The sequence below is a fragment of the Diadema antillarum genome, unplaced genomic scaffold (genome assembly GCF_040938485.1).
Source record: "Diadema antillarum isolate AM-2024a unplaced genomic scaffold, OU_Dant_1.0 seq00000398_RagTag, whole genome shotgun sequence".
Classification (NCBI taxonomy): Eukaryota; Metazoa; Echinodermata; class Echinoidea; order Diadematoida; family Diadematidae; genus Diadema; species Diadema antillarum.
Window position 1 is genome coordinate 855,750 of NW_027271389.1, and position 14,497 is coordinate 870,246.

Below are 14,497 nucleotides of genomic sequence, written 5' to 3' on the forward strand. Positions count from 1 at the left end.
TTAAAACCTCATGAAATATTCGACGTATACAGTAAAAGGGTCTCATCTTTCACCTCGTGCAAAATCTCGTAGAGTTCCACTTGTGAACATTTCATCATTTGTGTGATAGCACTTCGTCAGCATACTTGACAACAAGATATGGGCTGACCAGCACTGTATACCCGTTTCATGGGTCATTTCATATCTTCGGTCAAAAAGCCAGCTGTTGCGTGCACACGTCACGTGATTAAATGCTGTACAGACTGTCGAGGTAGGAGGGTCCTTCGATAAGCATCATGTTGAGTTCAGTTCGGTCAATGCAATGCTGGAAGTTGATGTGTGACACAACTCGGTTAAAACCAAACATACTATTTTACCGATGTAAGATAAATTCTCAAGGTGCAATCTTTATCAGGAAGACGTGTCTTATAAAACATATAATGCACATATTTGTCATCAGGTATTTGTCATCAACGTTAGTACAGTGTACTATCCCCCCACACATCGTCCTAAATGCGATCACACTTGTACTCTACATGTTGTCTGCTATTCGCATTCTATCCAACGTCTACTTGAGGGATCACCATGTCATCTTCTTGCTGTCTCACATTTTGTCAGTCCAGGATTTCCGATGACTTCGACTCCTCCTTGCATTGGCCTGCTGCATCCTCTCGTACCACTGTGACGTTTCTCCCTGTGTCTGAGGAGCGAAACCAAATGAAATGATTAATTTTTTTTTTATGTTGTTGAAGGTACTCTATAAATGAAATAAATGTGACCCGCTACAACAAAATGATTCTAAAGTCGGGCGAGGTCGATTATTTGAAAATTGCATGATATAATCCCCTAATCTTTCTGCTTTAAATTGATATATAACACATTTTATAAAAAATAATCGGCTGCGGAGATATCGATGTTTAAAAGAGAGCATGTCGAGACGTCTGGAAAATCACTGTTTCGAGAAAAGCGCCCTAAAAGTCTTCCTTTCGACGCAATTGCGATCAAGGGACACGCAAGTCAGTTTTCACCTAAGGACAATAGAAGGTAAGCCCTAGCAACCCCCAAAGAGTTCATTCAAGCACATCAGCGTCGGCGGTCTCCTCACCAACCAATCAGTGACCAGGATGTGAGAAGCGGCTGAGCATAGCGCACCCCGCCCGCACGTACCAGTCGACTGGGCAGTGTGCAAGCTTCACGCTTCGGTTAGCAGCAAGCAGCAAACTGACCAATGAGATCACTCTGGTCGTTGTTAGGGGCGGAGCCTCTCTGTGGCGCTCAATCCAAATTTTCGAACCAGTTTCTGCTTCGTTGAAACACCAAAAAACATGGCTAAGAAAAACGCTATTCTTTTATCTTTCCTTAGATCATTTTGCTTCAAAATTTCGACAGATGATAGAAGACATATTAGACTCCAATAATATATCAAAATCAGAAAATCGTAAGTTTTGACCAATTTTAATGCTCTGACTTCAAACTCGATTTTCACGGCTTCGACCGTGCGCGACTTTAGGACCATTTTGTTGTAGCCGGTCACAAATGTCTCCCCGACCACCCCTTTTTCACTCTTCTTTATATAACAATGGTGTGTTCAAAGGCATACCTTTACATTGGAAAGGCATAAACAGTCAACCTTGCCCCAAGTTGAATCTACTTGGACTGAAGAAATAACTTGGCTTTTGAGAAAATTTGACTTTAGAGGGATTAAGCTCAATAGAAATATAAAGAGAAGAGGACTTGAAAACACCTTCGACATAGGCGATTTTTCGACCTATGCGAGGTCGACTTAAGGAAGGTTGGTTGTATATGTTTGTAAGCATTATCAGCCACTGTAAACTCTTATCTTTCTTGACATGCTCCCATGCAGTGAAAGCACAAAAGATTTATGGAGCCAGTGGAAAGTTTGAAAAAAAAATCAGACAATCCATTCAAAAGTTATGATTTCACCAAAAGTTTCAGTTAATGCAACGCACTACCTTCACCACATGAAAAGTCTCCACACCAATTTGTGATGTCACAATAGTACTTTAGGAGAAGAATTAAAAAACAATAATGTCCTGTCCTTCCCTTTTCTCTCAACTCTCCCAACAACCTCCTTCCCAACTTCCAATGAGGTAAAACAGTAGCAAAAAAAAAACCACTAAAATGTCGCTACAGCGACTGGTATGCCTCCGCCATAATGCATGATTCTCCTAATAGGTCTAGATAGTACATGTGGACAATGTGTGATTACATTTTCACAAAACTGGCAAAATATCAAAATGACAAGTTTGTCACAAATGTGTTGAATGTTCACCTTCCTTGACCTAGGTTTGATTGGATGAATAGGAGAGCATGTATTTGGGGATTTAAGGACTTTAACTTGACTTTGACCCATTCATACGTTTATGCATTGAGTAATTTTCAAGGTATGGAGAAAAAGTGCAATTTCTGTATTGAATAGTAAATTGTTACCATTTTCATCTGGCCTTTGACCCTAAAATTCATAAGATAATAACTGTCAGGCAGAACATGCATAAATATGTAGTAAGTTTCAAGATAACTTGAGCCACTTCCGAGATATGGAGAAAAAAGTTAGTTCAGCACTTTCACTTGATCTTTGACCTTTTGACCTTCGAGGCAAAAAAAGAAAAGAAAAACAAAACTTTCCAGAGAATCTCTATTAGGTTATACATGCATACACCAAGTGTAAAAAAATAATCCTGCTGGCATTGCATAAACATGAGGGAAATAGTGAAATTTTGAAGTGTTGCCCTTGAACTTTGACCCCTGACCCTTGACCCCATGAACCCTAAATTTTCTAGATAATCACTGCCAGTCAGTACATGTATATATACTATGTTCCATGACGATACCTTGAACAATTTCCAAGGTACTCAGAAAAAAGTGAAGTTTCAATATTTTTACTTGACCTTTTGACCTTTGACCTCACGACCCCAAACTTTCATCAGAGAATCTTAATTGGGTAATACATGCATACACTAAATTTCAAGAAAATATCTTCAGGCATTGCATAAATATGGTGGAAATAGTGAAATTTTATGTATTTGACCATGACCTTTTGACCTTTGACCTTGAGCATGTGCACCCAAAAGTTGATAGGCACAACTTCACCCCCTAATACACATACATGCCAAGTTTCATTAGGATGCCTCAAAAGGTTTTTTAGTTACGCTGTCCACAAAATTAATTACGGACGGACGGACGGAAGGGCGGACAGAAGGACAGAAGGACGGAAGGATGGAAGGACGGCCGGCCGGAAGGACGGACAACATATTCAAGGATGTCAGGACACAGTTTCACTCAACCGTACAACAACAGACAACCGCTATGTGAACCAAACAGCAACCACAAAACAAAAATCAACCCAGCATACCAAGTCATCGGGGAACTTTGATGGGAAATAAATTGTAAATCACAGAAAGAAGAATTTTCATCAACCCCCTTCACATATCAACATGGCTTACAAAAACGGTCGGCTGAGGTTGCCCTGCACTTTGATCGACCCGGTCATCACCAGCCTCCTGGGACAGAGGCGGTCCGACGAGAGCCGACGCAGTCAGCTTTTCACGGACGACAGGGTTGCTGGTAGTCATCCCACCGCTCTGATGACTCAATCCAAGGACCATCTGTTTAATGACGGCCATTTGCTGTCAAAATAAAGGGAGATGGATGCAATGAAAGAGGCAAGCCCATTTGTAACACGATACTAGGGATTGCGGGAATTTTCTCGTAACAAAATCTCATTAATAAAGACACCAATAGGTTGCTACTATGGATACACCTGTGCAGGTCTACAGACAGTTGTGACATAGTATAAAAGCCCAACTTGCCGGTGAGAAGGTCATCTTACAGGCATATGTTTATGTGGAATAATGCCGTAAACAGAGAATAATTTGCAGGGTGGAAATTTTTGTGGATAACAATTTAACATGCCTATAATTTTTGGAGGTATCAAAATATGTACAGAAATACTATCATCTGTCAAATTATGAACAAGGGAAGGTCCCTGAAATTGGCCAAACACACAAAATTTACGGCATAAAAGTTTCAACTTTTACGGTCACTATAGAAAAATTACAATACTGCTCCATTCAAATACATTTTGTAAGTGGATTTGAAACGCCTTGGAATCAGCAGCTTGCACAAGCTCTTACTTTTTATCTCCTACAATTTTACTTGAAAACTGCCTATTTTCACACCCACCTCTCGCTGACTCAGTAATCTTTCCAAGTCTGCGGCCATCTGATTCTTTTCTCTGATCAATTTCTCTCTCTCCTCCTTCAATCTCCTAGTGCAGGATATTTCATGCCACGAGAAAAAAGATGTGATAAGAACAAGAAATGTCGCTAAGGCGACTGGTATGCCTCTGCCATATACATGATTCTCCTAATATGTCTATAGTACAATGTCTTGACAATGTGTGATGACAGTTTCACATAATTTGCAAAATATTAAAATGACAGGACTGTCACAAATGTGTTGAATGTTCACTTTCCTCAAACTAGGTTTAATGGGATGAATGGCTATATTGTCTATGAGTGCAGATATTTGGGGATCATACTTTATACTTAGACGGAATTTGGTAAAATTCCACCCAATATTGCTCAAGTTATCGCGTAAACGAATGGGGACAGACGTACCTATGGACGTACAGACAGACAGACAACCCGAAAAGATAATGCCTCCAGCACCCTTCGGGTGGGGGCATTAAAATACGGAGAGAGAACAAGTGAAAAAGGAAGTACAGGTGTATGTATCAGGTTTTCATCTATGACTTTTGGGGAAAACTCTAGCTGAAAGTAAAAATGTACTCCCAGTCCAAACTGAATTTAATGGCTGGAGTCCAATTAAATGGCCAAAATACTTATGGATTCATTAAAATCAGACAAAGTGAATAACACCCCAACCCACACACGTAAACACACATCCATACCCACACAGGAACAAACAAGACAGAAGGATCGACAGGAATGAGAACAAAAGTACAGCAAAAAAATAAAACACACCCACGTAAAAACAAAAAACAAAGAGATCAAAACCTAAAGTAGACAGAAAATTTGAGGACATCCCCTTATCCCGTTAAATAATCGGGCAGGTGTCTATGGGAAATGCATGTAATAGCAAAATCAGTCCGTCCTCAACTGGTTAATACAAAAGCATACCTGAGATCTTCGGTGGCTGCTGCGATGTGATCTCGCTGGGAGCTGATCTGCCGGTCTCGCGTCTTGATGCTGTCGATGAGATAGTTGTACGGCTGCTGGGACTGCTCTAGCAGGTTCGTGGCACTCGACAGCTTCAGAGAAATTAAAGAAAGAGAGAGATAAGAGATACTGTAAAAGTGGATATTTTCGCGCGACTACTTTTTCGCGCTCGGCGGGGTTAGAAGAGTTTCGAGTGTTTTTAATTCCGCGGAATCAAGACGTCGACTACTGGAACATATGGCAAGCAGAAATATTCGCATGCTTTTATTTTCGCGCTAGTTTCTGGTTGCGCGAAATGCGCGAAAATTACAACACCGCGAAAATTTCCACTTTTACAGTAAGATAGAAGAAACACACCTGCATCAAGTAACACCCATAAATAGAGCAAAGTGCTTACAAATTCTGTGGTTTCACATCATACGAGGTCCAGCAGGGAAACTTTGCACAAAATCAGACAATGCTTAAAGGACAAGTTCACCTTCATAAACATAAGGATTGAGAAAATGCAACAATATTAGTAGAACACATCAGTGAAAGTTTGAGGAAAATTGCACAATCGATGCAAAAGTTATGAATTTTTTAAATTTTTGTGTTGGAACCGCTGGATGAGGAGACTACCACAGCTTGTGAGTCATATGCGTACAACAGTATAAAGAAAATGTAAAAGAAAATTCAACATATTTTCACTTTTTTGGCATAATAAAAGTGCACTTGACTTGCCTCTTTCTAAAGGCAGGGGTAAAAATTTTACCCATAACATTTGTCGGTAACGAGTCAGGGGAATGTGTACTTTTTTCAAAAGATGGAATTTTGTGAAATTCTCTTTATATTTTCCTTATATTGTTGTACGCATGTGACATCTAAGTTATTCATACACTGCAGTAGTCTTCTCATCCAGCGGGTACTGCACAAAAACTTCAAAAATTCATAACTTTTGAACGGATTGTCTGATTTTCCTCAAACTTTCAATGACGTGTTCTACTAATATTGCTACATTCTCTCAATCCTTATGTTTATGAAGGTGAACTTGTCCTTTAAAGAAGTTTCTTTTTTTTTTTTTTCAAGGTTTTGACTGAATTCAGCGATATCCTTACACTACCCTCACATGTTGGCAAATGTGATCATGCATCACAAAACGAACAAAAAGTCGCACACAATGATATTGTGTGAGGACTGAAATTAGGTGAAATGGGTCAACCTAACCAATCTTGAGTTTTTCATATTTTCTGAAAGAGCAAGTCTTTTTCTATATTATAGTAAAGTTAGGATTCATAAAACAAACAGCAACTTGTGTTTTGAGCAGTTTTTCTCAAACACTTTTTGGTGGAATAGTGTGATAAGTTGTTTCTCATAGAACTCTCTTCCCATTTCACAAAGACCCTGTCCATACACTTTACTTTCAACTCCAATAACTCTGGAAAGAATGACGCTAGTGCATTGAAAGTTGGCATTAAACATGTACAGAATGTGCTATTAAATGAAGCACACTCAATTTTAGTTTAATCTGATAATCCCTTCATTGTTGTTGCTCCAGTGGTCAACATCCTGTTTTTTGTTCCATTCATCCCACAGCTAGCATAGCTTGGTAAAGATTAAACGCTTAAATACACCCTGTACTTCGGAGCCTGTTTTCTCAGTTCACACTTTCCAGAGTGTGTCCTTTCTTTCCAATATTTAGATAGGTTAGGAGAGTCCATTTGAATTGAGTTATGCATCATTTTAAAGCTTAGAGTCTACTCTTTCAGAATCTGCTCTGAACTAAAAATCCATGTCTAGCGACTTTCTGTTTGTTTTTTGATGCAGGGTCACAAATGCATAAAATTGTGGAATCTTACTTCTTAATAGCAGATTTGATTGATTATTAAGCATTTGTTTTTGCTCTTTAAGAATAAGGGCTCTAACTATAAGCACATGTTGCTTCTCTCAGGACTTGGTTGACCTGTTTCACCTCTTTTGAGTCCTCATGTAAAATCAAGGGGTGTGGCTTTTTGTTGGTTTTGTGATGCACGGTCACATATTCTCTTTTCCTAGAATTATCCCATTTGCAATACCCTTTCCTTAATATCATTCTACTCCTGTGACATTATGAATTGGTATACAGTTCCCCACTTGAAAAGATGATTTATAGAATTTACCAAAACTTACAAATTCACAACTTTTGAACAGATTGTCCAGTTTTCCTCATACTTTCTCTGAGTGTTTCACCAATCTTTCTGCATTGAATTCACATAATATAACGGGGACTCTTTCCTCTTGCAGATCCTAAACGTCTGCAATGAAGCTTTGCTCGGTGGATTTCCCTCCCCTTATACTGCTACCTCATGGAAAAAGAAACTTCTGATAGTGGATAAGAAATGAAATCAGGATGGTTTTTCCCGAATATACTAAAGAATCATCAATTGATAAATATCTCACAATGACCTTATTACACTGTCCCAAATTAAAACTGTGAAACATCTGCCTTGGGAACACAACGTGAAATGTTTACACATGTCACATTAAAAAAAAAAAAAAAATTATGCTTCACTAAAAAGCAGTACATGAATGAACAGATTATGTACTACCCATGAATGATATTGACTGTACGATGTCAACTGCTATGCTTCATTTAACACGGTGCTATTTCAGACTTGTGCATTTAAAAAAAGATGCACACTACAGTTTAGTTATCTTAAAGTTTCTGCCTAGGAATGGGAGAACTCTGCACCCTGGCAGCATTACCAGCACAGTTTGCGCTAAGTACCCAGCACTTTATTTCCCTGTCGTTGTATTTTAATGTAGCATGAATATGAGTAGTGGCCAAAGGCAGCAGTATGCTCTGGACAAACTAGATTAAGACTTTTCAGTTATTTTTGTCCGTTGTAAATGCATAATACACACTACATAAGGGCCACCGAATGTTTGTGTTTTTTTTTTTTGGGGGGGGGGGGGGCTGCAGGCGAATGGGGGCAGGGCATGTCCAAGGGTCAATGGTGGGAAGGATCTCCAGGCTGAACTTTCAGAGTGTCATGGGTTTTGTGATTCCTTTTTATTTTTTATTTTTTCTCTTTTACCTCCACCCAAGAGGTTATGTTTTTGTCACCGTTTCTATGTCTGTTTGTCTGTGTGCAAAATAACTCAAAAGTTGTGAACGGATTTGGATGAAACTTGCAGGAAAAGCTGATAATGGCACAAGGATCAGATGATTAAATTTTGGTAGTGATCCGGGACTTTTCATGGTTTTTTGAAGGATTAAAAAAAAAATCTTTTGGCAGGTAGGTTCAATGAACTTCGGCATTCAAGCTGCATGCATTTGAGGTTTGCATATATGCATCCCAAAGCACGTGCTCTGCTTGGGCGAGGCACTGCGCAACTGGAGGCTGATGATGTAAACAAAAGGCTTCTATATCGGGAAATTGGGCGATTTTCAGCATGCAAGTATGGGTGAAAATGAGCTTGCTTGGCAGAGGTCTGCGCTCTCCAAGGGCTTTTCTAGTTTTTTTTTTTTTCCAATATTTTTGTGTCGAGATCCTATCCCTTTAGAGATAAGACCTACCAAGTTCGGTGAATATCCGTCATGGGGCTTTCAAGAAGATGACAACATAAAAAGTTTATGCACGCCGGATGTCGCACGCCAAACGATCGCAACAGCTCACTTGAGCCTTTGGCTCAGTTGAGATAAACAAGGAACAGATTCCTGGAATCTCACCACCATGTATGTAAAAGAAGACATATCATAATAATGGGAGAAAAATTTCAGGGAGTTGACAGTCTAATCAACTTTAACGGTAAAGCTAAATACTGCGTGAAGGCACTGCACACAACTTAAGTTGAGCGTACCAGCATGTTTACGTAATAGTGCAACTGCAATGTACCTTGGTCCTGCTCTGTTATCAGTTTGTGCAACATTACACTTTCAGAGTTTTGCGATGTCACCTTGTCCATACATTTGTTTGTTTTGTCTTGTTTTGATTTTTTTCTCCAATTGGTCAGGCTATCAAATATCATTCCAGGTCTACATCAGTAAGTTGATATCACTGTAGTAGTACCCCTAGCATTTTCTTTTCAAGTATACTGTCACAATAGTACGAAAGCTGAGCTCAAAATGGTCCTGGTGCTTTGTTGTCAGTGTGTTCTACTGTACATGTGTGTGGGGGGGGGGGGGGGGGGGGCACACTGAGTGTGAATATTCCTGTTAAGGCCATTTTTTTGCTTGTTGGCTAATAAAACCCGGAAGTGGCACTGGAAATAAAAACTGTGCCCATCCCCCCCCCCCCCCCCCCCCCTTTATGGAATTCCTGGATCTGCCCTTGATTGATCATGTTTTTTTTTCACTTTTTTTTCTGCTCAAAGTCGTGGCAACTTGGTCATAAAGATTTCTATCTATCCAATTTTGATCACATTTTCCCTGTTGTGCATATGAAATCTTATGCCCCAGTCATATATAGACACAGATGCTCAAGGATCTACACGGTGATCCGGGGAGACCCGGGGACGTCCGGGGAGATCCGGGATTTTGGTATGACTGTACACACGGATAAGGCCGGAAGAGTGCGGCGTCTACACAGACAAACACGGCATCTACACGGATCAACACGGCAGCTACACGGCAGCCACACGGACCATCCCGGATTGCTCTGCCAAAACGGCAATCCCCGGATGACGCCGGATGTTTTTGACCTCCAAAAGTTGCCGTGTTGGCCTCCCGGCGTCAACACGGATCTCTCCCCAGATCAGATCCGGGATGGTCCGGGGTGATCCGGGATGTCTATGTGACTGGGGCATTACTCTTTCTTATCAGACGTCCTGCTCCAGAATTCCCCTGTAAGAGGTACAGAGCTTCATCAGCTCCTGGTGCATCATTGTCAAATCATTTCATCAGTTTTTAGACACCCTGGTCCCGACGAGAGATGAAGCAGGATTCCCCAAGTACAGGGGCAGTGGGAGTCTGCCTGCACTCACTGCAAGCCGACTCCACATTCTACCCAACCACATTTCACCTTTCTGCAAAAAAGGGGGGGGGGGGGGGGGGCACACAAGCATACAGATCTGGATTCAGAAGGACATGCCGACACATCAACCTGAGGGCCTTCCAATTCTAATTTTATCTCGTAACGTTAGTTGCGAAACTAAATGGGATCCTGCCCGTGCGAGTGCCGTAAATTCGTTTGTAGCACATTGCAATGGGTGGTTATGCAGATGAGATCACGCATCAAAGGTACATGTAGCACTCAGTTATAGATTAGTGATAACACATCAATTTTTACTGACAATTCATGTTTAGCTTCAAAGTGTCTTGATAAATTTTCATGTACATTTTCCTCAGAAAAAAAAAAGACAGGCAAACAAAACCACATGAAGGGTGAGAGCGACGTGCACCATACATCAATGTACCTCCTCGCACAGCTGCTGTATCTTTGTTTCTCCCTGCCCGATCTCTTTTTTCAAGCGGGTGTTTTGGCGTTCCAGTTCCAGGACTCTCCTTGCCAGGTGAACACTGTCGACAAGAGAATCAACATCATATGAAGGTGATAGGTCAAATGTACATAGGTTAGATGGCCAGGACAAAATGATCAAAATATACAATAAAAATATAAATGAAAAACAAACAAGAAACTGTGAGTATCTGACATGGAATTCATAGAGAAAGAACTAGCAATGATAGGACAGTCTGAAATATTAAAGAATTCAGGGGACTGCTATCTTAGCTGTGTGGGTATCATTGCTGGGGATTGGTATTCAAAAGTATGCTGTCATGGTTACTTGAGTCTGGTAGTCTCCATTTACAGACTTTGTCTTTTTCTGACCAAACTGATGAGAAGCTGATCATGAGGAACAGTCAGTGTGAAAAATCATCACTCGGGGTCAGACATAATGACAGTTGAAGCAAACAAGTAGATTATTTGAGAGAGAAAAAAATGATGTTAAACTGAAATCATCAACATTACTTGTTTTCACACGGTCAATATCTCACAGGTAAACTCCCTTTCCCCCGAGTCATAATGATTTGGCAAATGTGGACAACAGTAGGTAATTGGATACAATCAAGAGTTTCTGCTCACCCCCCCCCCCCCCCGACCCCTCCACAAACACACACACAAATAAACATCTGATCATATTGAGGGCCGAGGCAGTAAAGGCATATCTTTACCATCGGTTCCGTTAACGATACTGGTGTAATTTGATACATTAATAGTAAACATGATGGTAGTCCTACAAGCATATCATGTACATCAGTGTCCAGTACCTGTCGCCATCTTAATAATAATTACCCCATCGTCCTAGTTTTTTAGTTATCTCTATCGATAACGAGACGTTTATTTCCTCTCAAGATATCTCCTTAAAGTCAACGGCCATGCCATGAATCTCCGCATCTGATCGGTAGACAGAAATAAGCACATCTGTGACAGTGACAATAAAAAAAAAAAAATGGTATGTCCACAGCACACTTTTTACTTCTGTCCTTTTTTTTTTTTTGATTTTATCTGCATTTCTTCTTTCCTCTGAAAGCGGAATGTGGCAAGGACAACAATGGGTGGATCAGTGCTGGGTCACATTCAGAAAAACAAGACAATGTACCACTCTGCCCTAGGTACAATCAAAGCACAATTTCACTCCTTCTTCAAATAGACTTTCATGTATAAAGTACAATAAATAGAAAAAAAAAAATTTATTCGATCTGGACACATAGTGAGAAAATCATTGGATTGGACAGTCATACATTGTTATGACACTGCAATATTGGAAGCAATAATGGATGCAAATGAGATTCAGTGTCTGTGAAACAGTGAGTTCCGAAAAAAAGTGACGGCCGGATAACCAGATTGTAACACGTCAAAGTTTGAAATAGACAGCCACCTGACAACATCTCTGCCTCCTCATGTTACATTGGAGGAGGATCCTCTCGTGATTTTTGTTTGTTGTTGTTGTTTTCTTCATTTGCACCATGTAATTTATACAGCACTGCCCTGCTATTAAATGTATTATCTCGATTTTGCACTTCCACTTGTTCTGCACACAAAAAAACTTAAAATTTATGCCTACGATAACCTTCAGAAGTGAAGGACACGGGCCACCACCAGAGAAGAAGATATCATAAGGGAGAAAAAGTAGAGTACCAAATATTTTGTTACACACCTGTGCTGGAGTCGTCTCTTGGCCGTGGATGGGACATTAGCACCATAGCCGTAGGAGAACAGGACCTTCTTTGCCTCCTCAGCGTCATCATCTTTTGGTAAGAAATGACATAACTTACTTTTAGTTGTTAGCTAGAGCAGATTCTTTATCTAAAAGATGTCATTAATTCAGCATTTCTCGAAACATAGGGCAATGCAATAATGGATGAATTGTTCCAAAATTATGTTCCTCCAAAACAAAAACAAAAACAAAAACCGGAGCCATATCCATGTTATTCACAAAGTAATAACAGTAATGTAATCCAATTGATGCATAAGTGGCCAATTCTTGCGGTCGGCTACACGTCACTTCCGGTCGACTGGAGTGAAAACAAACAGCTTGCAAGCGCTAAGGCTGCGAAATGCGCATACTGCATGCTGTGCATGTGCGACGCGTATAATTTATGTGCAACTCTACGCAGACATGGGGACTGTTTTTCATTATTCATTTTGTCATTTGTGCCATCATTCATGAGATACATGTATGCACCATGTCTTGCCAGCAATAGTCTAATAATCTGGATCCTGTCGATCGATCGGTCCCGGTATTTTGCCAAGTTGGGCAGTCGGACTGGACCTGTGCGGCCCGTATGAAATCGCGGCAGGACTCTGGATCAACGACCCGACAAAATGGCCAGATGTGCAGTAGAACCTCTTTGAGTAGGCCCTACCCCGATATCTACGCTTACTTAGTACCTCATAGAAACTTCAGGTAGGTCTATAGGCCTAACGTTAGAACTGTAGTAGGCTTAGGGTAGGGCTTAATTTAGGGTAGGCCTAGGGCCTAATCCTGCCGCCCGCACAGCTACAGTAGTACAGCTTGCGCTAGCGCTATGCTCGCGGGGCGCTCCGGCAGAAAACACGTACAGCATCACCACTCCAGGCTCATGCGACTGTTTGTTTTCACTCCAACGCTATCCATGACCCCGTGACACGCAAAATACCCGGATGTCCGACCATGAGAATAGACACTTTTTCCCTAACAATACCCATACTGTGTGAGGGGTACCCAACCTCAAGAAAAAACAAGAACAAAAAGAAGTATATCCAGCGAAAATGATTGTGCATTTGCTTTTTTATATGGGCTAGGCTACTGCCAATTCACAATACGTTGAATTCTGACAAGTTTCATCAATTATTCATGCAATGCTTACTCCTATTGGCTTGCTTCATACCTACAGCATAGCCTTGCTAAAATGGGTATGCTTGTACACACATACACACACACACACATACAAACAAACCAGTAGCTCCCTAGTAACTTCCCCTCCACCTGAGTTATATTTATAATGCACAGATCGACACTTCCCGACGGCTTACATTCGGCCGCCTGCATGACGACGTCGTCAAGTTCTTTCTCCAGACGCTCGTAGGTGTCGAGCTTTGTCCTCAGCTCCGACACCTGTGCCTCGAGCTCGGCCGCCCGTCTCTCGGAGGTCGACTGGAGAGCGTAGTACTCCTTGGTGACCACCTGGATGGAGAAAACAAAAGAGAACTGTCCTCACAAAAAGTCAGATCATTGTGGAAAAGGAAACCAGAGTTGGTGTGTACACACATTATCCTTATAGCATGGGTGTGCCATATGTCCCACAAAAATTAAAACGGGACTCTCTGCAACGATCACTTTAACCCTTTGAGGACGAGTCCCGAATATACTCGGGCAAGCGACTGTGGGAAATGTGTGTTGTAGCAACGGGTCAAAAATAGTGAATCGATCCAAATACAATTTCAGGGTATGAAACTATAACTTATCATCCACATCTTACAGAAAAACCCCATCCAATTTGCTCCAGTGGTAGAGCATGTTAGGAACCCCTTCCTACCAAGTTCTGTCCATTGTGCTCACACATTAATATGCAGTTCCAAGAGCATCAAAGTGCTAGACTTGGAAGAAACAGACCCATGACATGCTTTATAACAATCCATTTTCTCTGTGACCTAAACCAAGTTGAATGGGGTTTTCTGTAAAATTAACAATGATTAGGAAACCCACTTGGCTTGCCATATTTAAGTTGTTCGTAAAGTTGTGCGTAACTTTACGAACAGCTTTATGAAACAGGGCACTGGGGGGTCACATGCACAAATTATGTGTATGAACAGATAGAATACAACGTGTACATATAATATGAAGCAGAAAAGGATAGTGCACTGGTAGCAGGAATC

General features: G+C 40.9%; 1 protein-coding gene across 1 annotated transcript in view; it reads right to left on the minus strand.

Annotated features, from left to right (window-relative positions):
• Positions 1–411: 411 nt before the first annotated feature.
• LOC139732024 (progesterone-induced-blocking factor 1-like) overlaps positions 412–14,497 on the minus strand; it is a 30,771-nt gene continuing 16,685 nt past the window's right edge. Inside the window, exons 10-16 of the mRNA XM_071642900.1 lie at positions 13,655–13,805; positions 12,297–12,387; positions 10,554–10,656; positions 5,142–5,272; positions 4,183–4,267; positions 3,444–3,626; positions 412–679 (exon numbers count right to left, since the gene is read on the minus strand). Of these exons, the coding sequence (XP_071499001.1) occupies positions 584–679; positions 3,444–3,626; positions 4,183–4,267; positions 5,142–5,272; positions 10,554–10,656; positions 12,297–12,387; positions 13,655–13,805 (840 nt within the window). The 3' untranslated portion in view covers positions 412–583. The remainder of the gene's footprint in view (positions 680–3,443; positions 3,627–4,182; positions 4,268–5,141; positions 5,273–10,553; positions 10,657–12,296; positions 12,388–13,654; positions 13,806–14,497) is intronic.